Here is a 24,832-nt window from a genome sequence, read left to right as displayed (position 1 = left end):
ATGCATACCACTTTGAATGTGTACTCTATCAAGATCTACATTTTTTGTGAATTATTATTTGTGCATTATTTTGTGTTTTTAAGATTAGATGATAGAAATCATCATTAGATACGTTCCAAAATAATGACTTCTCTTAGCTTATGCAGTATAATTTTTATTGCTTCATCTCTTAATATTTCTATTAAACAATTGTAACTTTTTTCAAACTTGTACACTAATATTGACACACAATATTGACACAATAAAAGATTTAAATGGGAGTTTACTGATAGGAAATTTTAATGTCTTTCCATGCTGTCAATCAGAAGAAAATTGTCACATAAATCGGATTAGAAAGTTCTGAAAAAGGATTATAAGAAAACTTATAAAATTTCATAAGAAAATTGTGTGCTATTCAGTTAAACAATGCTTTTAAAGAAATTTCACTAATGTTTCCCAATTTAAGTTGTATATCATTGTTGAAATGTATAAAACTGAAATCCTGAAAACTCCTAAGAAAGTTATTTTTGTATATATGAAATAAAAATATTTGAAAAAAAATAGTGTGAACTCTTATGAATTACATTCTCAATGCACAGAGCTGACATCAGAAAAAGAAACTGGAAAAAGGCAATACAGTAGGCCTTCCTTGCGATAGATGTTATAATTTTATATTGAATAATACATAAAAAACTTTTTATCAATATGAAACAAATCATATTTTTGCACTATATATGCCTAATTAAAACACTGAAAAACTCACTATCATTCCAAGTATACCTTATAATAGCATTTAATAAGTGCTGTGAATATAATATCCAAAATCTGTTAACTTCCATTGGTTTGAGTCCCTATGGCTTTTCTAACAGATGTGGATTGGATGGAATTGAATGGGTTTTATATACCATTGTGAATATCTGAGAAGCTAAAAATTACATTTTTCTCCTTAACATATTCCCACCCCCCTCCAAAAACATCTGTCCAAAAGAGGCAGCTCTGAGGCCTGCAGTTTTGGTACACATCACATTAATCAAGTAGGTAATTAAAAATGCCTTTATAACTAGAAAGGTTAAAAATATGACTCCCAAAATGGATGCTGTAGTTCCCAGCTTTTCTGCCATATCATAAAGAAACACTTGGAAACTTGCCACATTCTTTGTGATATTTGGTTCTAATCTAAATAACTGCTCCAAAGGCAAGCCCAACAATTGAGAATATGCTTTAAATTTATTCCTGTATTGCTTAATTTTTTAATTTTGATTGCTTAAATGGCCCTTTCAATTATTCTCCTGTTTCATGATGCTCTTTTCTCAGTTTTGAAAACTGTCTGTTGCCACATAATGGTGTTCAATTAGAATATACTCTAATTCAGGGGTCCCCACCCCTGGTCTGTAGACCAGTACCGGGGCCACGGCATGCCAGAAACCAGGATGAACGATGCAGGCAGCATGCAAAACCACTTCCCTCAGGTTCACAGAAAAACCTCTCTCCATAGAACAGGTCCCTGGTGCGCAAAAGGTTGGGGACCACTGCTCTAGTTTTTAAGGAAAATAAGATTAGTACGGAAGCACAATAACTAATACTAAATAACTAAAAGAAATTTTTCACAGCTCTGACACTGGCAACTCTAATGCTAAATGAAGCCATTGCTAAGTGGACCTTGCTGTCTTGTTTTCATAAAAATAATGCAACTGTCACAATCTAGGACTAGACTAGCCATTCTCTTGAAATCCCTTTCTTTCCAAACCCTCCAGTCAGGTGGGGGTAGGGGAAAGAGAAAAAAAAAACCAAGCAATTTATGTAGGCAATATCTCCTTTGCCTGACCCTTCTTTGCTTCCAGCGTGATCATGATACGTAGAACAGCAAACAGCTTGCTTTGTTGAAATCTCTCTCATATCTCTCTACAAGGGAAAGAAAAAAAAATCCTACAGGTCTGGTCCAAGACAGTACATACTGACTGTAATGGCATTCATATGGCTGATGGATGCTGTGAAGGTTGTGAGTGGCAGTAAACGGGCCATAAAATTACTTTTTTCTGCATTGTTGTAACTTTGAACGGGTGCTGAATAAATGGCTGAAAAGTGAGGACATGTAATCTTTCTTAACTTTAAAATAATACAGGAGTGTCAAACATCTCACCAAGTATCCCTGCATGGTTTTTTTTATCTTTGCATTTTTTCATAATTAATTTCAGAATTTGCCTTGCTCCAATAACACAGCCCAGATATTCCAACTGCATGGACATCTTTAGTGGTTCATCACTATGAGGCATTAAACAGAGACACTTGTAGTATTAAACTCTTCAAACAGTTTCATCAGTTCTTGTCTTTTCATAACCTAATGCATGGAGGCCATTCAACGCTATATATAGAACGATTGGGGAAAAAATGGGTTTTTTCATGGTTACAGCTTTGATAGAAGATTCCGTCCTTTCAAGGTTAATGTTTGATAAAGCGAATAGCCTCTGTGCTATCCGAAACTTTCCTGGGTCAGCAAGTGGAGCCAGTACAGGATCTGCAAGTGTCACTGTACCATCTTCTGAGGTCATATTAGGCTGATCAGAGATAGAAAGGCATTGATTAAAAGCATTTCCACAATAGTCAATTTTTAAATAAGGCAAATGTTTTATATTTAAAGATAACTAATCTGGGATTGGGACATCTGGAAAACACTGAAATTTTATTTAAAATTACATCAATTTGGCCACTGGAAGCTGCCTAATAGTTTTCCAGAAATTAATCTTCAGAGATTCGGGAACAGTAGTTTTAGCACATTCTTAATAAGGCAACAAGTTAGAGGATCGATGCAATGTAATGGTATGCTACAGTATGCTACATTAGATTGGAAGCCCAAATCCAAATCCCAGTTCTCTGGGCAACTTTGCTAATTATCTAAAAGCTTTTGTCAAAATCAAAAGGATAGTTGATTGGAAGAAATGCTGGATATAAATGAAATATTCATCTGCTATTCCAACCAAAGGCTGTGCAACAGCCTCTTCAATAGTGACAGCATCTGTGCGGACACTTTTCTCATAAGCACTTCATAAACTACAATTCCTAGCAACCTCTCAAGGTAGATGTTGGGCAAATATAAAGTACTGCTAATGATCTCACAACTGCCAATGAATTTAACTTTTTGTCCTTTATCTCAGGCTTTAAATGTAATTGGGTGTTTTATTTCACGTTCTTTTTCAGTACACCATACAATCCAATTTATTGTGAAAAGGAACAGCATAATATATATCTATTGTTACATAGGTGTGCATTTCCATCTTTGAGGGCTGGACAAATCAGCACAAATCCTGATTCTGTTCAGATTTGAGATCTGAAGAGGCATGATTTGAGAATCGATTCAAATGAACCTGCTTTGTGGTTCCATTTATGGGGAAATCCCCCTAGGTTATCTAAATGCCTATAAGTGATTCATTTTTGGCAGCATGATAGGAAATGGAATGTAGAACTCCTAGAAAACAATCCTGCCAAGGTTCAGCTAGGTATCTCTAAGGGTTTCATCATAATGGCTTTTGAAATAGAGGAAGGAACAATTTATCAGTCTCCAAACTGTCTAGCAAAAAGCCTGGTATCTCAACTAGTATCTCTAGTAAAGCATTGAAAACTAAAAATGTCCAGGGTTTTTAAAATATTCATAAACAGCTAAAAAAGCAAGTACTTATTTTTTTTTGTCTTGCTTTCTGTGAGCATCTAGGCTTGATATGGTAATGACATTGGGAAATGATCACAGATCTATCTTTGTGATAATGTTTGCTGCATCTGATTGCCAAGTTCTCTGGGGTGCCAGGAACATTGCTACTATTAGTTGACAAGCTTGGTTTCTTCCAAGTAGGACCACTTTATCAGTGTTACAATTCACTCTGATCGATCTGGGAATTTCTGCATGGTAATTGCTATCTCATACAATGAGACCCAATGCCACAGAATAGTATGCTATAGAGAAAAAGGATTTATAAACCCAGTTCTTAAAAATAGTAAATGTTTTAGCGAGCCGGGCATCACTTTAATCATCACTGAGAAGTCAAAGTCTGTCACAATTATATAAATTTTAAGTATCAGTTTTGACTAAAAGCTGTGTTACCCTCATAGTTGGATAGGTAGGATAGCGCACTTCATTAACATAAGGCAGATCAAAGTTAAGATCCTGTGCAGCATTATTTAAAAAAGAGAGAAATGGATTAAAACAATGCTAGGCTTGGATCTCCAAAAGAACTCTTGTAGACACAGAGGTCATTATGTTATCCAATTGGCTACTTAGGTCATTGACAGAGAGACCATCATAATACCATTGTACTTCATATCTCAGCACAATATTATTTATCTGTAGCATCCCAGAAGCAATAGAAAAGCCATTCTATCTGTGTAGCACTTTGAAACATTACACAGCACTTTGAATCAGGGTAATTCTATCAAACTATCACTTCTGCAGTGCTGAGCAATAGGCAGGATACTGAATTTTTTCTATTTTATAATCATTTTGATGAGTATTTATGATGAATTAAAATAAATTATGAAAATTGAGCTATACTTATTAAAATAAATTTCTAATACTTTAAAAAAGATTGCTGATGACAGCACCTGATTTCCCTTACTAAGCACACCTGGGAAGAGAGTTTAAAAGAAAGACAGTTGAGAGCTGTATTTGCTGGGAACAAGTTTATCTTGTGTTGACTACAGTTATCTGCGTTTCTGGCATCCACCCAACAGGGTTGATTTACTGCTGTGCTATTTCCCTTCTGGAACTTATCTTGCCTTGCCGGATTAATTACCTTATCTTGCCTTGATTGGACTTATAGTTAAAGTTTTCTGTTGACAATGTTTTGGACTTGAATTTCTGCAGCCAAAGGCTGTTCCTGGGAGTTTTTCTCTAGACCAGAAAGTAACCAGGTCTTTGGGGGCAAAGTTTGGAGCTAATAAAGGGATTCCTACTTATTATCTGGCTGTGTTGCCTTTGTGCCATGCCCTGAGTCATCACAGAGGCAGAATTTTTTTTCTTGTTTTCCTCCCCAAAAGCTAGGTGCGTTTTATAGTCTGAAAAATATGATACAATTTCCATTTAGTGGTAGCTAATTCCTTAAGCTGAATGGAAGATATATTCCATAAAGGCTGTAAGAGATGTTGCAATGAATAAGTACCATTAAGAACCAGCTGCTAGAACTTATGCTATTGTTAACACATTTCCAACTTAAATTGATATGACTTACCAAGAAACATAGGGTAGGGACAAGCTGGAGGTCACAGCAGGCTAGCAGCAGCATTAAGGAATAACTTGACAGTTCTGAAGAAAGAAAATAAAAGGCAAACAAAAACTTTTTAAAATATAAAAGAATCATTCCTTCTGAACACTGAGTCATGGGCCTCTGAAACCTTACTGAATAAACTCAAGAAAGTAAGGCAGTATGTTCTCCAAGTCTACATAGAATCTAAAATCTGCCAAAACATAACAATTTATGTTGTTCCTAAAAGAGAATGTCTTGAGAATCTATATTGCCATGCTGAAAAGAACATTCCTGTAGTCTGATGTACCTCAAAATTGAATTACTTTAAATTACTATTGTTCAGACATTCTTGCATTTAAAAGCTTTGAGAAGTGAAGTCTGGCTACTTCAAACTTGCATCTCCAAGCACATCGTAAGATATGATTCAATTAGAAATGAAAAGACTAAGACAACTTCAGCATATACTAAAAATATATGAACAGAATAGTAAAAATAAAAATTGTATCTCAAAAAAAAAGTTTTCACATCTTTATTAGGTAGATGGATAGCATCACTGATAAAGAATAAAGGTAGTTCTTGAGTTATGACCATAAAGACATAACTCATGATGGCTAAAAAGCAGGAAAGTGTGACTGACCTAATTTTATTAGTTTGTGATAGTTTATAAGAAAATGCCACCGTTGTCAAGCAAACCTGTGGTTCAGCTAACTTTGCTGAAAACTGAGAATAAATATCAATTTTCAACATTACAGTAATAAAACATGATCAAGTGAATGCAGAATGCTGCTAAAAACCATCAATATCAGTTGGTCATTGATACCTGAACTGCAGTCACACAACTGCTGTGTCAACTGTAAGAATTTTGAATCTGGATTTTAACTATCCCTCAGGTAAGTTCCTCAAACTTTAAACAAACAAACCAGCCATAAGTTAAAACTACCTGTGCAGAGTGTTTATGGTATGAAGAAGAGCCTGGATATATTGAATTAGAGAAGGCGTTCAAGCTCAACATCCTACAAACTTTTTAGATGAAGTGAAAGGCTTGCTGGAGATATGAGTAGAACTGGTAGGACACTAGTGAAAAACAAGTAAATGATGAAGACTCCAAGAAAAGGTAAGAGTCTAACAGAGGATCAAAAAAGGACCTTCAGATATCTTTAAGGAAAAATTAGAGAAATAATTTTTCTCCCCCAATACCCAATGATTCTGTAGGAGCACCCACTGGATGAGCAATAAGATAGGTAGGCAAAAGAAACAGTGACAGAAACTTAACGCATGATAGGATCAAGACAACAATGTAATCGATCATATCAAAGAGGAAAATGTTAAATAAAAATCCCTATTTAGTTTAGCAACAAAAATAATCTGAGACTATAAAAAATGAAGTTTAATATCAAAGAATTTAATGGGTCCAATGTAACCAGCCACAAGAAGATCAATACTTCAACACTGAGAATTTTCCCCAAAACAACCTCCATGACATCAAAGACTGATTAGAGCAATGATTCATGGACAGTGATATTAAACTGGGGCTCTAACAAGGATTTAAAATAAATCGTTGCAATATTAAGTCTGTGGTGTTAAATCTTATATAGGTGACAAATACAATAACAGAATTTTTATAAATATATAAATGTTATTCTTGGAAAAAGTGAGGGTTTCTATAATGGTGGGACTTAAGTTCTTTGACAAGGGTTAGTTCTAAGACTCTAGACAAAAGATGCAAGCATACAGTCTTTACTTTATCACTGAGTCAGGAGCCAGTGATCTGAACAGAGAGTGAAGAAATGATAAATACGATCTTAGTAGGATACCAAAAGACAGAAATTAAATACTAAGCATCTGTAAAACTAGGGTGAGTCACAAAGATATCTAGGAAACGTAATATAAAATGTAAAAAAAGGTTAATTTTGTTTAATAGCCTTTTTGTTTAGAGACACTGAGTTTCAAATGGCAATTAATGATCTAAGACTTGATCACCTGAGATCATTAAAATATTATTTAATTAATAAATAGGCAATTCTAGTCAGCATTCTTTTCCTGTTTAGTACAATTTCTTTCTAAATTATTACTTTTAAGACAGACTCTGAAGCACTGTAATTTATACCACTGATATAAAAGCTTGAACCTTTCTTGTTTTTTCTTAGTAGCAATAAATAAACTTGGCACACAAGGCGAATAATATTCACTATATGAATCCAAATGAGAAAGCCATCATTCAAAGGCAGTTGAGGTTAACAAAATTCCTATGTAGAAAGCTAGCGAGATGGCCTTGAAGCAAATTTTTGGAAACCATTATGTAAATTCTGTGAAGAGGACAGAAGCATTCCTTAAGTCTGTGGAAATATCAGAAAAACACTCAGAATGACTCCTCCCTAAATAACAAGAGGCAAAGGAGGAAGGGGAGAAAACTTACAAGAGTTCGTTATTATAACTTATCCTAATAAAATATAATTCTGGCCTTGCTGTGGAATGTGTTTTCTAATTAGGTTGCTGTTTCAAATTTGTTGTATCATGTGAATAGAGAGAAAACATTTTGTAAATGCAGAACTAAATTCATGGTGCTTGGATGTCAACCCTTCAAGATAGCTCTGAATAAAAATCAATTTTAGAAGAGAACCACTCGTTTATTTATTCTTTTGTACCTGCTAGAGCACTGAGAAGGAAATGAGCAGCTAGGAAAAGCTCTTTATTGTAAATCTGACATTTGCTCTGTAAATGTACACCCACAAGCTGTAGAAATTCTTCTAAACATGGTATCTCTGGTAACTTTAATTCCTCCATTGATATGATGCCTGGACTCCTCTCAGAACATAAACTGACCAGCTGCAAAAAGGGAACAGACACAGTGGTCAGATTTAATTATACTCAGAATAAAATTAATCAGACCAAGTTTGACTTCCAATTGCCTCGACACATCTATTATATTTCTTTCACAACAATATGGAAATGGTTTTCCACTGCATTAAAAAAAAACCTTTCTCAATGTACCTCGAAGCCTTGGAAATTATTGAGTTTCCTATCCAAATGTGAAGCAATGTTAAGCAACTCTGCTTATCTTGTTCTGAGATCCATGGTGAGGCTACTTGCTGTGATCCAGAAAATTATGATCTCAAATCAGTCAAGACCAATAAAAATTCCACTGATTTCATATAATGTGAAAACTTAACTCTTTTAAACATTAACTCTATCATGCTAGGAAGTGTGGGGAAAAGAAAAAAACAGAATGACTTAACAGTAAGATGGGTACATTCAGGTCTAACACGAATAGGAATACTGGATCAGATTAAAGATAGATCATCCTAGAAACTATCCATATATTAATCACCAAAATAACACTGATTTGATGGTAACAATCATTAAAATAATTATAAATATATAATTAAAAACATACAGGTTATTGGAGCGATCAAAACTAGATTCCTTTCTTCATTAAGAACAAGCTTTAAAAAATAAGAAGAAAATTGATGTATGATTGGGAAATAAAAATTACCACATTTTCTAGTTGCATCACTGTTTCTTCATGAAGCAAAAGGTCACAGATCATTTGGTATAAAGCTCTTTGCTTTTCTTCTGATAGATTTATAAAAGGTTGGAACTGGGTCTTTAATTGGAGGACATCTGAAAATGTATTATGCAAACATATTTAATCATTAAGTAGAATCAAGTTGGAGAAGCTAATCCTAACAATTCTGAATGTAACATACATTAATTTCATTTAAAAGTGTGTGTGTGTGTCTATGTGTCTGTGTTTGTGTAAGCATGTGTGTTGGAAGTGTAATGCATTTGCCTTTTTATGGAGGGATTTTTTTTTACAAAACTGACCATTTCGATCCTGACTCAAATTTCAAAAATCCATCCTATGATTTTATCAAAGAGGAAACTTATGTATACATAGTATTAACAGAGAAAATCAGAATTCAAAAGAAATACAATTTTGTAATAGTTTGAATGTTGCCACATGCTAAATTCCTGCTTCATGCAAAGATGTAAAATGGCTTCTTTGACCAACATATGACACAAACCCAATCAATATTGGTTTAGTTAGTAAATCATTGTTAACAGACTATAGTTTAGTGTATGATACAGTTTCATTATTATCTTCCCCACCCTCCTGAGGCATGCCTGCACTCCCTAGCCTTGGATTACATCCACTTAATAATTATAATAAGGAGTATGGGATTGTGCTGAGTGGGGGTTGTTGACATGTCATGTGACATCTCACTTAATGGCCACTTCACTCAATGAACAAGTTTGTGATCCCAATTATAAGTTAAGCGCTACTTGTCTGTCCTAAAGCAATTAATTAAAAAACTGCACATCCAAAACTGCAGTTGCAAACATTATTATGCAAACATTATTATTAAACTAGGTAGATAGACAGACAGATAGACAGACAGAGATATAGGCTAGGAAGTTTGACTTGGCCTGAGCCCTTCAACTGAACAAATTAGTTTTCTAACATGGTAGGAATTACTACTTTTTCCTATTCATCCAAATGAACAATCTTTCTTCCTTCCTTTGCCACTATTGTTACATATAAAATTAGCTTTCTTTGGTTCTGCAGAACAATGTTCATTCATAGGTAAATATATTATCATAAGTATATATTATCAATATATTACTGTGTTAGTTTTTTATGGTCTATATAGTTAATTCCACACATAATTTGTTTTAAAATTAAATTTTAAAAGGGAGATAAAATAATAATATGGCATTGACAGCAAGTATGAAAATCAGCAATTGAAAGTTAGACTATTGGTATTTTTACTATCCATCAGTTCAAGCACTTAAAGAGATGTAAATTCATGGAAAGGGGGATAATAAAGATAGCATGGGAAGTAAGGAGAGGAAACTCAGAATGTTGTTTAAAAAGTAGAAAATTTCCATGACTTGTAAATATTGTAACTCTTAAGTGTTTACAACTACTGTACATTTTGGGAGGAATTAACCCCAACTATTTATGATGCAATAATCATATCAAGAATTGTTTTTATACACATGCACCCAATTCTAGAACCATGTTTCTAGGATTCTCAAATCCACACATTAAGCTGAAAATAATTTTACTTTAAGTTAGCATAATGAACACGAAATGTGAATGATCTTCCAGTCCTACCTTTGCTTAGAATGTTAAGTGAAGCATCACTTGGAATAGGGCTTTCAGGTCCAGACAATTTCTCATTATCCACAACATCAAAAAGATGAGGGCAGCAAGCATCTTTGAAGGCCGAAGAATGGTAAACTGGGCCTTCTATAGCCCCCCTTTCAAAACCACCTTGTTGGTCATGAAGGAGGCACAGTTCTACAATAGGAATAGTTTGACTGTCTTATTTTCTGGTAACATTTGATTTACAGCTCCCATTCCATTCCCATAACATGAAGAAAAGCAAATAAACTATGTCTTAGTGTTCTGATTAGTATTAAACAATTTTGTATTAGAATCTTGCCCATTCATAAAATGTTTATCCAGATGGGCATAATAAATCAGAAATCACATATTTAATAAGAAAAATAAGGAAGTCTCTGTGATTAGCACCAGGCTGTTTTCACTGGTAGTCTAGAGTTTACAATAAGGAAAAGTCCACCATACATTTGGGAAATTAGTTGTCGTGACTACGCAATACACGCATTTGAATCGAAGCCACAGTGACCTGAAGGATGGCATTCCTCTTCATCAGAATAAACTCTGTATCATAATAATATGTGCTGTGAGGTGAAGCTCTACGCATTAACCACGATTCATGTGATTTAGTTCATACGAATAATTATCATTAATAATGGTAATCATTGGTAATAAGGGTAATCGGGGTAATGAACGGAAATTATTATAAATATTGAATCCCAGGAAACTCGGGTTAGATCCAACTTTATTTTGTTTGCTTAGCTATTATCTCGGACTCCTTGCAGAGGAAGGAATAAACAATAAGCTTTTGTGTTACCAAATACTGAAGTGAAGAGTGTCAGGCATGATATTCCCCTCTGAAAAAAAAATCGAGGCCGGCCAAAAGAGACCCCCCACCGCCCGCCGCTCGCGCCACCCGCCCGGGCTCAGCTGGCGACGCCCGCCGCCCGCCCGGGCTCAGCTCGCGACACCCGCTGCCCGCCTGGGCTCAGCTGGCACCGCCCGCCGCTGGCTCTGCCTGGGCGATTCCCCAAAAAATCGGAATTCCGATTTTAATCGGAATAATATCATGTCTGGAGTGTCTTATTTTCTCCCTGCATTTGTGCCGAAGAGTAACTGAGAGGAAAGTTGGATCTCATACATCCTATAATATTTCGTTACCTGTGATATTATGGCTGAAGGTACTGCTGTTGATGGAGGTTTTAAGGACGTTTCGGAGGTGGATGCAGATAATGCTGTTGGAGGGTCTGGTGTGGTGCCTGAGCAGCCCTCAATTCAGTTGGACGATAATGTGGTGTCTTTGGAAAGTGGACAAACAGATAACGCGAGATGTGAAGAGGATCATCAGCCTGTGGTACGGCTGAAAAACCGGAAGGAACGGAAATCGGGATCAGAGTTGAGGGACGATATGAGGGGGAAGGTTTCACAAGGGAAACCTCCCCCTTTTATGCCACTGCCCTCCGGGACGTTTGAGAAGTGGAGGGAACGACGGATTGCTGATGAAGATGAGTGTAGTACTTCTACAACCAGTTTAAATGCTAGTACGTTGGAACTGCTCCATGTCAAGTATGGTGACTTAAGCATTCGTGACTCTACTCCCCAGACCGTTTGGGACAGTCCAGGGAGGAGATTTAGAACGGAAGACACATCTTTCTTTAGTTCAAGTGCCAGAGATAGCAGGGATATGAGTAGGAGGAGGTCAGAGGGAACATTTTCTATGGAAGTAGATGAATCATTAGAAGATGTAGTAGGAGTATCAGGAACTTGGAGTAAAACCTCTAAACCAGTCCCAGGTTCCAGGGTTGAATTTAGGGATGCGCAGATGGGGAATAGACAAACAATTCACTCCTGGGGTCCATCAGGCACGTCTGGATATTGGCCCCAAAGAATGGTTTGGGGTGGTCCTCCTCCTATAAACACTTCCTTTGATGGGAACCCTGATAGGTTAGTATTATTTTTAAGCCAAATTGTGAACCACCTAGAATTATATTCAAATTGCTATCCTTCTCAATGGTCTATTATAGTTGCGATAACTACAGTGTTAACAGGTGATGCTGCCGATTGAGCTGCAGAATTGCATAGTGTGCATGCAAAGGAATTGATTGATGTTGGTTTGTTTTTGGATGCACTCAAAGTTCAATTTGAAGATAGGTCAAGGATAAATCAATATGAAGAAGCATTAATGCCACTGAAGTAGGATGGGAGGCCTGCTGTGGAGTATGTCAGAGAGTTTCGGAAACTGGCAACCAGGTTGTACACCTGGCCAGAAAGATTATTGATTAGAGAATTTAGATCTGGTTTAGCTAGAGGATTGAGGCAGGCTTGTCTTTATAGGGGGATTCCCCAGAAACTGGGGGAATGGTATAAAACAGTTGTGGAGTTGGATGTGGGACTGAGGGAGTTCTGTCCTACATTTGGAGGGCCCAAAAGACAACCAATAGGAGCAGTAGCAGCACAGGGTAAGGTGGGGGAGAAGACTAAAAGGATTGGTAGGGGAATGGGGCCCATAAGGTGTTATCAGATTAGGATCTTCCATGACATCCAGCTAGAAAATCAACAACTGAATAAGAAAAAAAATCTTATTACAGTATAGTAACTTATATAATTAAACAAAGAATGAAGCACAACACTCTTAACAGTGAGTTTTTAAGTGGGTTTTTTTAATGGTCTTCAAAATTTTCTAATATGATAGATAAGTGCAGTATCAAGGAAGTTACAAAAAAACCCAAGCTATTTAGATAAGTTTGACCTTAATTTGAGTGTGGATATAATTGTGATAAGCCATGAGAAGAATGCTGAAAAGTAGTTATTGAATATACAAACAAAACTAGTTGATGTTTCATTACTTAAAAGAAATGCACAACTAATAAATCAAAAGAGAGATAGGATACCAATAAAAAATATTTGTAGCTCAAGGTTGAAACGAGCAGTCCTTGATGCTCTCTGAGCTTGCTTGTTTTCTTGCAAATGTTTCATTACCCTAAATAGGTAAGTTAGGGTAATGAAACATTTGCAAGAAAACAAGCAAACTCAGAGAACACTAGAGATATGGTAACCGGATTTTTTGCTGATAAGGAATGATGAGACTTTTGGATTTTATTTTTACTTAAGAGATATGAAGAAAGTATATGTTGTACTCTAAAGGATTTAAAGGTTTCCCCTGTCATAACTGACACAAGGAGTAGTACTTATATCAGATTCTCAGCAAAGGGAGAGCTGGGTTGTCTGAGATGCTTCTGTCATCATATGGCCAGTATGAAAATATGGAATGCAATAACCTTTACCACCGAAGCAGTACTATTTATCTACTCACATTTGCATGTTTTTGAACTGCTTAGGTTGGCAAGAGCTGGGGTGAGTAAAATGGTAGCTCACCCTGTAATTTGTCACTTGGGTCTTGAATTTGGGCTGGCTGTAATCATTAGTTACACCCAATTGGTTGTATGTACCCTAGGAGATATAATACATTGCAAGAATTGTTGCAATGAAAGGAGAAGCTACTTTTTATACTTTTTTCTTTTTTTATTCTTATTTTTAGTTTGTGTTAGTTTTTATTCCAGTTATATAAAAATTAATTTGGAAAAAATGCTGTCTCCTAACTTTACTGAATCTCAATAGAACTCTTAGCACATTGTAAGCCAGCTATTTTAGGTACAATTATTTGGATGTTCACTGAAGAAATGGATGAGAATATCTAAAATCTCCACTGATGAAAACATCCTTCCAATACAGAATAGAACAGTGTATCATTTCATGCAGTAGAAACCATAGCAAGTATTTTCAAGGTATTTGCTGTATGTCCCAAAAGATAAAAAGCAGCCTCATTCCATTGGAAAAAAGAGTGTCCTTGATTCCACCTGGAAGCTGCAGACTAGTTTAAGAAATGCAAAACTACGAGACACACAGAAATTTATTCTACAAGTAAAAGAATGGCCGAGGGTCTTGTGAACAATTGCTGATAGTCCAGAGATATTATTCATAAACTCCTCCTTAACCTGAAATGCCTGTCTTATTCCGCCTAAGGTAGGGTTGGTCCTGCAGAGCAGAGATGTTGATTTGTAAGGTTTCAAAGATAAGATGGCCCAATATTAAAATCCAGCAAACAGAAATTAAAAAAGAAATAGCACTGTAAAGGAGGAAAAAAAAATAATGTGCAATCATCCTTACCTTCAAATATGGTGCGGGCATAACTTTGGGCACTTTAATATGTATGCCTTCACTTAATTTTTTTAACAGTATTGCCTATTCTCAGTACTATCATGTGATATACATATTTTGGACATTTCATATGCTATGATAAGAGTATATACTAAAAGAGGATGCAGTGGCGCACTGCCTTAATAATGCTGGAACTACCAGCCAGAAATGGTCTGCATTTTGGTGGTTTGAGCCTGGCTCTGTGACATGGAGTGAGCTCCCATCACTAGATCCCTAGATGGTATCCATCCAGCAGTTTGAAAGCATGCAATATTGCAATTACATATATGGGCACCACTCCGGTGAGAAAAACCTAGGTGTGTTTGTGTGTGCACAGAGTGGAAGCCAGCACTGGAGCTGATCAGGTGCAATGCATTGTGACAAGAGGTGAGGAAAGACTGGCAGAAGACCCCAGAAGAGCCAGCAACCCAAGTGCTGCTAGTCAACTGGTATAAGTTAGTTCACACACCTCCCCCCGCAGTGCACTAAGGATAGACAAGTAAGCATCAAATAGAATGAACTAGCAATCTAGATTGTCAGGACATGCCTTGTGTATCTAGCACGTGTAGATTTCCCTGACATTGTATGCTATATGATAGATGATAGGTAGATGATAAATAGATAGACAGAAAGACAGACAGACAAACAAATAACAGTATATACTATTGTCAAAATCCTTAAGTTCCATTGTTAGGAGAAGTTGATCACATAAACAAGCCTTCTCTTTTTCCATCTATAGTAGAATCTGTAATTTGCAACTGAATAAAACACCTCGGTTTAACCTGCACCTACATCTTCTCATGTATTGTACTCAGTTTCTAACTGTAATATTAATTCAAAACATCTGTAAGCCTTCCCTTTAAATGAGCACCAATTATGTACTGATATATGGTATGTATAAAACTGAATTCAAAATACAACGTTGGGACAAGAATCTCTGCTGATGATCTGTCTAATAAAAAGAATGCTCTTTTTATGCTGCCCTGAGGAAACAGAAGGTGAGAATGGCCACATTACTTACCAAATTGACCGTCACGCTTTACATACAATTCTATTATACCATAAGCAATTGCAGTTGGAGCAGGGATCTCCAATACTACATTAGAGTTCTTCATTATATTTCCATTTTCATTCACTGATACCTAGAGAGAGATTTAATTGTTGGTTAATTTGTGCAAATTAATTCCAAAATGCATAATTTACACATGAAAGGATGACAAGAAGTCATTTTGTAGAATTTAAAAATGACGTCAATTATTTTTAAGTGAGTTAAAGTCAAAGAATTAAACAGAAAATGCCCAGAGCTGATAAATTTAAGCTAACATCTCTCAGCCCAAATCCTTAATAGGATGGCTGAAAGGATAAAATAGGTGGCAGTGTGGTGGGGGACGGACAGTGACAAGGTGTGTGGAGAGAGGTATGGCATCAAGACTTACTTGTTAGACAGAGTTAAACAGAAAATTGTGCATAAATAAATAATACTGTATATGTATCTTGATATTGGAGTCCTTTGTGTTCTCTTAGCTTGGTTTGCTTGCAGATGTAGATGTAGGTACTGATAATGTTACATAATTGATTAGGAAACATCAGCAAGCAAACCATCAAGCTCAGAGAGTGCCAAGCTCTATATAACTAAATATTTTAGAAATTGTTTTAAAACTAAACAGCTCTCAAATGTGTTTTCTTAAGTTTGCCTTAAGGTAGGTTTTTAATTCACAGAAGACAGGTCCACTACAAGGAATTCTCCTTAACACAAATGAATCTTCTATCCTCAGAGAAAATACATCAGCTGGGGTGAGCATCTCTATAATTAACTTCTTGTGAGCTTCTCTCCTGCTAACAGAATTAGAGCAAAGGATTCAATTATCTTTAGTTTCATCCAGCACTTTCATTTAAGTTCAAAACTGTAGTGAGGATGTATTAAGGGTTAACTCTTTGATCTGAATATTCTCACCTTATAAAAATTGTACATATTTTTTATTCATTCTAACATTTAATAGTAAATAGATTTAACAGCAAACAGTTTTCAAACTGCATAGCACATTCATTTTTGAACAGAAACATTAATATTTCAACTTAATGCAAACAAGTTTATTTGTGCCTGGGGACAAATAAATGCACTTGTTTTCTTAAAAAAAAAAAAAACAGGCTTCAAAAGCCACAGGGATGTGGTCAGCAATGCAAGACTGGAGTAGACAGGGATGAAATTTCAACCTTTTCAGAAGCAGAATTCAAAGAGCACAAAGGCTATATACATCTTGCTGGGGGATAATATGGAAAAATGCAATAGAGCATTCCATCACTATTCTTACTTATGCATTAATACCTTTATAATTTTTGCATTTATTCCCACCATTCCAGCAATTTTTTCCTCTTTTTGAATATGTTCAGATATTAAACATTTCTGAGTTGTCAATATTTTTTCTGTAAGGATACAAAGAACATCATTCTTTCTTTCAAGCATTTGTTCCAATAATGAAGTCTGTAGATTTATTGATCTAAAGGAGAAAAAATATATTAAAATTACTATGAAAAAAAAACCCTTTTTTAAATAGCTGGACAATATTGTTTTCCTATAACAAGTTGACTCTTTAGTCAACTTAAAGATTCACTCTTTAGTAGCAAAGAGCTAGTATGCCAATCAGAAATATATAAAACTGTGTTGTATCACTGCATTTGGATACAAGTTTCCTATATAAAAAATATACTGTCACAGTGATAGTATTGAATTTATGATTCAATTACAAACTAACACCAGATTTTTCAGTATCTTCCCAAATGTTCATATTCAAATGCTCCATATTCTCCCCGACATATCTATTTCAAAACAGATTTGAGTATCATTGCATTTATATTCATTCTTGAGAGGCCAATGTGCATACATGAGAACATTCTAATTATCCTACAACACAACCCTATGAGGTAGCTTGGGCTGAAACTGAATGACTGAGGCAAAATAAGATTAGTAATTGAGAATAATTATGAACATGACTTTATCCAACTACCTTAGCAGTAATGCAAACTAAATCTGGTCATCAACAGCATTTCTAAACTTTCCAGTAAACTTATATTAATTCCAGAAACCACAATTTTCATCATCACCACTTTTTACTGCTTTCTTATTTATTCAATTCCAAGTATCTGTAAAACTTTTCAAAACAATTCTTTTTAAACCTCACAAAGATGCCATTTTTTAAAGCTGAACATTTCCCTTTAAAACTTTGTATAATAAAACTATTTATAGATATCATAAATGAACAAAATAAATATGTACCTTTCCTTCACATCTTTCATAAGTTTGTGCAAGTCAACTTCTTGCTTTTTAAGATTTCCAAAAGAAGACAGACTTTCCACAAGATTGCTTCCTCCGCTTCCTAAATTAATTCTTCCTACTGAAGTATCAATGCTTCCTCTGATGCAGTCTTCAAACTTGCTTTCATACTTCACAAAGTCAGATTCTACAATAACTAGGAAAAAAGCAACATATCCAAATTACAACTGGAGCTCAACATAAATTATTTTTTAAAAAAATCAAACACTGATTTAGTCACTGACTTAGTCACTGTTTTTCACTGCTCCCTGTATTTAAAAATGTTTATAATCCAATGAAAAAAAGGAAAGATGGAGAATCCATGGTCCTTCACATGATATTAAAATAAATGCCGCTTCTTTGAACCAGGGATCTTGTTTGTAGAATCTACTGGCAGTTTACCCATGCTGCTTGGGTGTCACAAGTTCCCCATCCTTAGAATATATGGATCTGTATACTTCACTAATTTGAAAGGATTTTGGGTCTTAGAAATGCATGCATGCATATGTGACATTTGAAGAAAAACAGCAGTCATTCTAAGTAACAGTTCTTTGAATTCCACCAGAATGTATTTCTCTATCCACTGTGAAAACAAAATAGTCACAAAATCAAAGTGTTGCCATGCTTTGCCTGTCTGCCTATTTATACCTATTCAATCTATCTATTTATAACACCCCATAGTCCACCCCTAGTTCTGATGGACTCTGGACAATACAGTGAATGAAGCACGAAACTAAGGATACAGGAAATAAAACAGCTAGATACAAATTTTGCTGGATATTAAAGTCCACCACGCCCAAAAGCACACTGAAATAATAACTTTTAGCCAATGAAAATTTTAAAAAGAAATGGGACAAATCATATATTTGAAAGACTGGCATAGAACAGACATTTCTAAATTTCTTAGGATCTAACATTTGGGTTGGGGTAATATGTAATTCTATACTATCAAGTTAATTCTTAATTCTAAGAAGTCACTTTCATATTCATTTTATTCTACAACTTTAAACAACAACAACAAAATAGGGAAACTAAGATGATGCTAATGAGTGACATTTGTTTGGTGTAATTCCAATTTCCTATGTTTTTACTATAAAAAGTCAGTCAGGGCAGAGAAACTGGTGGCTACTCAAGGACATATACCATATATTCATGTCTCGAAGCATCATGTCAAAGGCGTTAACACTAAGCCATGCTTACTGGCAAATTAATGGTGCATATATGCACATATTTTAACTTTCCATGTCCTTTTTTTATTTTTAAATTTTATTAGCTGCATTGTTTGTTTACCAGAGCAGAAAGACAAGTATATAGAAAATTTTTAAAAGATTCTGGTGTTCTGAGGTTTTTTCCTGGAATATATCTAATGATTGCAGAAATGATCCACCATTTTCTAGAATGGGAATGGGAAATGATTTGTAGACTATAGATAGTCCTTGACTTATGATCACAATTGAAATCAAAATTCTGTTGTTAAACAGGATAGTTGCTAAGTGAATTTTAGCCCATTTTATAACCTTTCTTGCTAGAGTTTATTTATTTCAAAAATGTATATAGTTACCTACTTGCTCACAGCAACTCTAGGCAGCTTAAAAACAATAAAAACAAAGTATAACTAAAATAAAATACTTTTTAAAAAATCCCCTCACTTCCAGCGAATCATATGTATTAAGTGAATCACTGCAGCTGTTAGTAACATGTCTGTTAAGTGAATCAGGATTCCTCATTGACTATGCTTGACAGAAGGTCACAAAAGAAGATGACATGACCTCAGAACACTGCAATTGTCTTAAATATGAACCAGTTGCCAAGCATCCAAATTTTGATTACATGATCATGGGGATTCTGCAACTTTTTTACTTTTTCAGTGCCACTGTAACTTCAAACGGTCACTAAAAGAACAGTTGTAAGTTAAGGATGACCTGTATTCATGAAATAGCTATTATAGGAGAAAAATAAAAATTCAATATTTTATACATTCCCGCAATTTAAAAAACATAGTTCGCAAACCATAAGACTGAGTTCTCAGAGAGACAGAACAAAACTAAAAAAAATTAGGTTGTGATTTAGCAGGGCACGAGAACTCAATCAATATAATGTTGTTAACAGTAGTCAGAGCAAGATGGAGTGTCAATTCCACTTCAGTAAAAGAATAAGGTATCAATTTAAAGCAAAAAATCTTTGATATCTTTAAAAACAAAATATAATGAAGTTCCTCAATGATCTTGAATTGCAATCCACAAATTTGCTATCCTGAAATAGCAAGTAAAAGTAATTTTCTTTAAGAAAAATTATTTGTTTTTGATTGTATTAATTATAGCAGTTTTTTAAACTAAACTACTAAATGGCTTTTCAGGATATTATTCCTGAATTTAATTTAAATCTGAGATCATCTATTTCCATCTGATTAAAAGCAATGATTTCCTAAATTGTCACAGGTATTAATTTAGCAATGTTAGAAAAATGTTATCACTAATTACTGCTATTCAGAATGATCAAAATGCTTCCTGAGTACATAGAGGCATCCACTGAATGATCAGACTTTAGCACTTATTTTTCTGTAACTGATCCTATTATGTACTGCAAGCAAGTCATTTAATAGCACATATCCCATAAAATGATGTAACTTTTAAATTGCATTATTTTCAATGATACTGTAGAGTTTCACAATTTAAATTATTATCTAATAGATCAATCTGAACTATTTGATTGAAAATGGATTTTAAAAACTGCTAGAAAAGCTTCCAAAAACAAAAACAAAATTCCACAAAAATCGCCCAAAAAACAAAATGACATGTAAAATAATATTGCTGTATCATTGCTGTAAACTTTTTGAAAAAAATGATAACTATTTCAAAGTTCAACAGTAATAAAGCAGATGATTTGTACAATAATGCACAGAACTTTGCACTTCTTATCTCCTATAACAGTGTATAAACTGTGACTCTACCTGGCTTTATAGGTCCATGCATATCTTGGGCAAGCAGATCATTCAATGACACTGATGAGAGATGATACTTTGGATTTTGCCAGCACCAAGTTTTCTTTTTCTTTGTGACTAAATTCAGGAACTCTACTTTATCTAAGATATTCAGGGATGACACAGATATTAAGTCTCCTCCACAGTCAACCTCTTTCACAAAAGTCTTGGTTGCTTTTGCAAACATCCTAAGGATGGGAGATATTCAACAAAAATCTGGAGAAACGAAATCAAAATATGAGAGATACAAATAATGTAAGGAAAAATATCCATTTAGATAGTTTTGACTTATTACCTCAGTTGGGACTAATATTTCTGTTGCTAAGCAAGGCAGTTGTTAACAATTCAATTTCACAAACTTTTTTGCACAATTATTAAGTGAATCACTGTAGTTGTTAAGTGAATCACCTGGTCATTAAGCAAATCCTGCTTGTCCCATTGATTTTGCTTATCAGAAACCATCTGGGGAAGATCACAAATGATAATCCCAGGACCCCAGTTTGCTGCAATTGTCATAAGTACATATTGGTTGCCAAGTGTCCAAATTCTGGTTATGCTGCAATATTCATAATTACCTGTCATAAGTTACTTTTTTCAGTGTTGTTATAACTTCAAAGTTGCTAAAATAGTTTTAAAGCTAGGACTATAGCTTAAAGTATATAAATAAGATTGATTTGTACTTATAAGATTTCTACCCAGCCATTCTTTGCAACATTGTTGACTATTGCTGTAAGAAAACAAAACAACTGTTTTTAACTGAAGGCAAATATTTTTAAAAATACAATATTATAACATAAATTAGATTTTATGTAGGAGCTGGTGCCTCTTGGCAAACATGTTTATGCAGTTTATGGCAATGAAAAATGTAATTACGCACTTCTTTTGCTTTAAACTTTGATGATTTTTTTCATTTAACAGAATAATACCATTCACTACTCTATAGATTAGAGACTATGCCAACAGCATATGCCAGAGTGGCAGAAATAAAAAGAAAGCAACCATAGCTACACATTGTGTTTGCATAATAAATGTAGTTATTGTAAGACAGCAAGAAGCCAAAGCAAAGCAACCCTTTTCTGTTTAAATTCAAACTACAATGCTCTGAAGCAGCATTTCTCTGTGCCGACAGGGGAATTTTGGAAGCTTAAGCAATCTTTAAAAACTGCTGAGATTGAAAAATAGTAAACTAAAATATAAACTTTGGGTGGTTTTAGTTTACTTTCACACTGTTAAGAATTGCATAGGATACAAAGAAAGGGTATTTTATGCTACCCCTCTTAGTATAATTTGGATCATAGAAGTAATTCAAGAGCAGCAACAGAATCCACCCCTCTTCTAAACTTACAGTACTGAACAGGAAGATTTTTTTGAGGAAGGAGAGAGACAGCGACAGTTCAGGTTCAGAGGGCGGGAGTGGCTCAGTCGCTGAGGGAGAGAGAAGTGGGGGCGGGGCAGAGGGACGCGATCTGCTAGATGAGGACAGGAGCATCAAGCAGGTGAAGGCCAAACGAATGGGAGACACTAGCTAGAGTTGGTACAATACAAAACATCGTTAGGTTTTTACAAGAGAAAAAATTAGGCTTTACAGGAGGAAAAATTAGCCAAGAAAGGATCGTTTACCCCAGTGCAGGAAAAGGCGGCTTTCACCTAGAATAGCATTTGCAGTCTTCCTTACACTTCTTTTTTTTTGCTCACAATTTCCAAGAGTCGACAAGAACTCCACGGCGCAGGACCAAGCCCTTCGCAATTGTTCCCGTCCACACGCTATTGTTAGGGCCTGTCGCTCCAGACCGCGATGCCTTCTCACTCGACTGTAGCCGAGCCTTCTCCTGATTCGCTTTCCGAACCCGCGCTTGCTTTCTTTTTTATTCGCTCGTGACTGGCGGGAAGAAGGTGTTGGGCGTGCCTAGATGCTGCCTCTACCAGCGCCGTAACAAATAAGAACGGATGGACTCCCCCACGATGCAAACAGAGTGATGTCACGGTGAATGAGATGCAACGGTGCCTGCATTCATTTGAAAGCTGACTAATTGGACGTTGTTTTGTTTATTTTCTTGCGTAATAATAGTTTTTGTATTTACATGTGCACGCCTGCTTAAGAGGTTACTTAAAGTACATTTCTGTTTAGGCAACTTGAAAAATACTAGGTCCTGATGTCCATATTTCCACTGATAAAAAATAAATACATAAAGAACCAAAGATGTTGGAGGGATCACAGGGGACAATATAGTACATCTCTCCCGTGCCACCCCTTGCATAGTTGAGCAAATACTATCAAGACCAGCCAAAATGTCATAAGCTTTTAACTTTCCAGAATTTCATCATGTAAGGTGCTATGACAATAGAGTAAAACTAAAAGTCTAAAAATCAGTCCAAATGTGAATATAAAAAGCGGTTTAGATTTAATCTGAAAGAATGTAAGGCTACCAGATGTGGGCAAAAAAAAATTACACAACTAGATGATGAAAAAAAAATTTGAAGCCCTAATGAATTAGTCATCACCACATATGGCAGGTGATTTATTATATATAACATCAAGAAACCAAAAAAGTGGTTGATCTTCCTTTTTTTGTTATACACAGAAGCGGCAGCCTAAATTCTGAAGATTGGAAACCAACCTGGAGCAGATTTACCTCTTGTTTTGAGTGCAGTTAATCATTTTTGTCTAAACATTGCATTCTTTATGTTAGCAAGTCATGATATAAATTTTGATACTGGGTCAGGCCAGGCCCTCTTTAATTAGTAACTGGGTGGATTAAAAGTAAAAAATCCAACAACCCTAAAATACCATGTTTCATGATAAAGTAAAAACCATATTTGTATCATATTCTTCTGGGAATAGATTGTAATATTCATCAATTTAGTAAAATCACATTAATTTAACTACAAGGACATACTATTCAAGCCCCTACCTCTTCATTTTGCAATACTGAGGCACAAAATGCCTCACTTTACCCTTGGTCATATTGAAATACAAATTGTGTGGTATTATTATCTTTGTATGCCACTACAAGCAAATCTCATATAAAGAAAAACAACTAAAAAGCTATAAAATGACAACTCAGACATAAAATAACTCAAAAATAAAAACAGATTGCCCAATCTGACTAGAATGGCCTGTAAAATATTTGTTCTCAGCATGCTTCTAAATGATTTTGAGCAGAGGATAACCCATTGTAGTCACACTGACTGGCTCTTTAATTTTTGAGTTATTTTGTCATCTATTTTATCTGTGCTATGGATCTTGCATTGATAATCAGTTATTTTCCAGGTATAATTTAAAGTGCTGGTTTGACCTACAAAGACCTTTACGGCATTGTACATGGGTACCAACAATACTGATTGTTCCAACCAGAACTGGCCTGATCTGTTAAGTTACCTAAAAAGAAACTGCTTCTAATGCCCTGCCCTAGAAAGAAAAGGGAACAGGAGACATGAGGCAAATCTTGGCATCAGCAGCACTAATTATTTGGGGCATCTTCCATTTGGAGGGGAAGTTGATAGCATAGGTACAATGTGCTCTTATCAAGGGGCCTGGATAGCATTTGGGGTTTTGCATTTCTAAATTAACTGCAGTTTCTGAATGGGCATGTGAGATATAAGACCCTGATAAATTTATACTCACAATACGAAGACAAGTCTGGTGCACAATTTCAAAGTTTTATTGAAGAAAAACAAAGTGGTTGCAAGCACGGCTTCCAAGACCCTTCCCACTTTGATTGAGTACAAGGAGAGCAAAATTCCATATTCAAACAATATATTTATACCCCTGCACAAAGCATGCTACATCTTAAGAGGCCCTCCCCACTCCTTATTTTCTTACAGATGAGCTAAAGTTAACTATAAGCTTAAGGGTCAACGTGACTTTGCTTTCTATGCATCAGGTGTCTTGTTTCATTGCTGGCTTTGCCTTGGGAGGATGTCCCTTATCTTTATTTACTTTATTTTTTATTTTATTTTTTTTATTTATTTGATTTGCCAATTGTTTACAAGATAATAAGTATAAGTGT

At 35.2% G+C, this 24,832-nt stretch overlaps 2 protein-coding genes across 6 annotated transcripts in view; one reads left to right on the top strand and one right to left on the bottom strand.

The window, feature by feature from the left end:
• The window catches only part of PALS2 (protein associated with LIN7 2, MAGUK p55 family member), a 249,156-nt gene that overhangs the window by 52,374 nt on the left and 171,950 nt on the right, over nt 1–24,832 (top strand). The window contains exon 13 of one of the 3 annotated variants that reach the window (XM_087945381.1): nt 22,528–23,857. The exons of the other annotated variants lie outside the window; for them this stretch is intronic. Coding sequence (XP_087801507.1) covers nt 22,528–22,596 — 69 coding nt within the window. The 3' untranslated portion in view covers nt 22,597–23,857. Of the gene's footprint in view, nt 1–22,527; nt 23,858–24,832 lie in introns of those variants that run through there. 3 annotated transcript variants of the gene reach the window in all.
• On the bottom strand, nt 139–22,703 carry GSDME (gasdermin E). Of its 3 annotated transcripts, none has more exons than XM_026673638.2 (10): nt 22,443–22,703; nt 20,793–21,038; nt 17,807–17,999; nt 16,859–17,030; nt 15,554–15,674; nt 10,330–10,515; nt 8,704–8,831; nt 7,856–8,036; nt 5,196–5,269; nt 139–2,534 (listed from the first exon to the last, which is right to left on the bottom strand). In XM_026673638.2, the coding sequence occupies exons 2-10, from the start codon at nt 21,007–21,009 to the stop codon at nt 2,283–2,285; spliced, it is 1,524 nt and encodes a 507-aa protein (XP_026529423.1). In that variant the 5' UTR covers nt 21,010–21,038; nt 22,443–22,703; the 3' UTR covers nt 139–2,282. The 3 variants fall into 3 exon arrangements, with proteins under 3 accessions (XP_026529423.1, XP_026529422.1, XP_087801524.1); XM_026673637.2 differs by having other exon boundaries at nt 22,518–22,703; XM_087945398.1 differs by having other exon boundaries at nt 22,498–22,656.

The sequence above is a fragment of the Notechis scutatus genome, chromosome Z (assembly GCF_049901735.1).
Source record: "Notechis scutatus isolate UNSWTSFEM ecotype Mainland chromosome Z, rNotScu1.2, whole genome shotgun sequence".
Classification (NCBI taxonomy): Eukaryota; Metazoa; Chordata; class Lepidosauria; order Squamata; family Elapidae; genus Notechis; species Notechis scutatus.
The sequence above is the reverse complement of the archived record's forward strand: the minus strand, read 5'-3'. Positions and strand labels throughout refer to the sequence as shown.

Coding starts and splice junctions, on each gene's coding strand:
- GSDME (XM_026673638.2), bottom strand. CDS start 21,009: ATGTTTGCAAAAGCAACCAAGACTTTTGTGAAAGAGGTTGACTGTGGA. Junction 8,832..10,329: donor ACTTAACATTCTAAGCAAAG/GTAGGACTGGAA, acceptor ATACATTTTCAG/ATGTCCTCCAATTAAAGACC. Junction 2,535..5,195: donor TCCCTACCCTATGTTTCTTG/GTAAGTCATATC, acceptor ATCTCTGATCAG/CCTAATATGACCTCAGAAGA.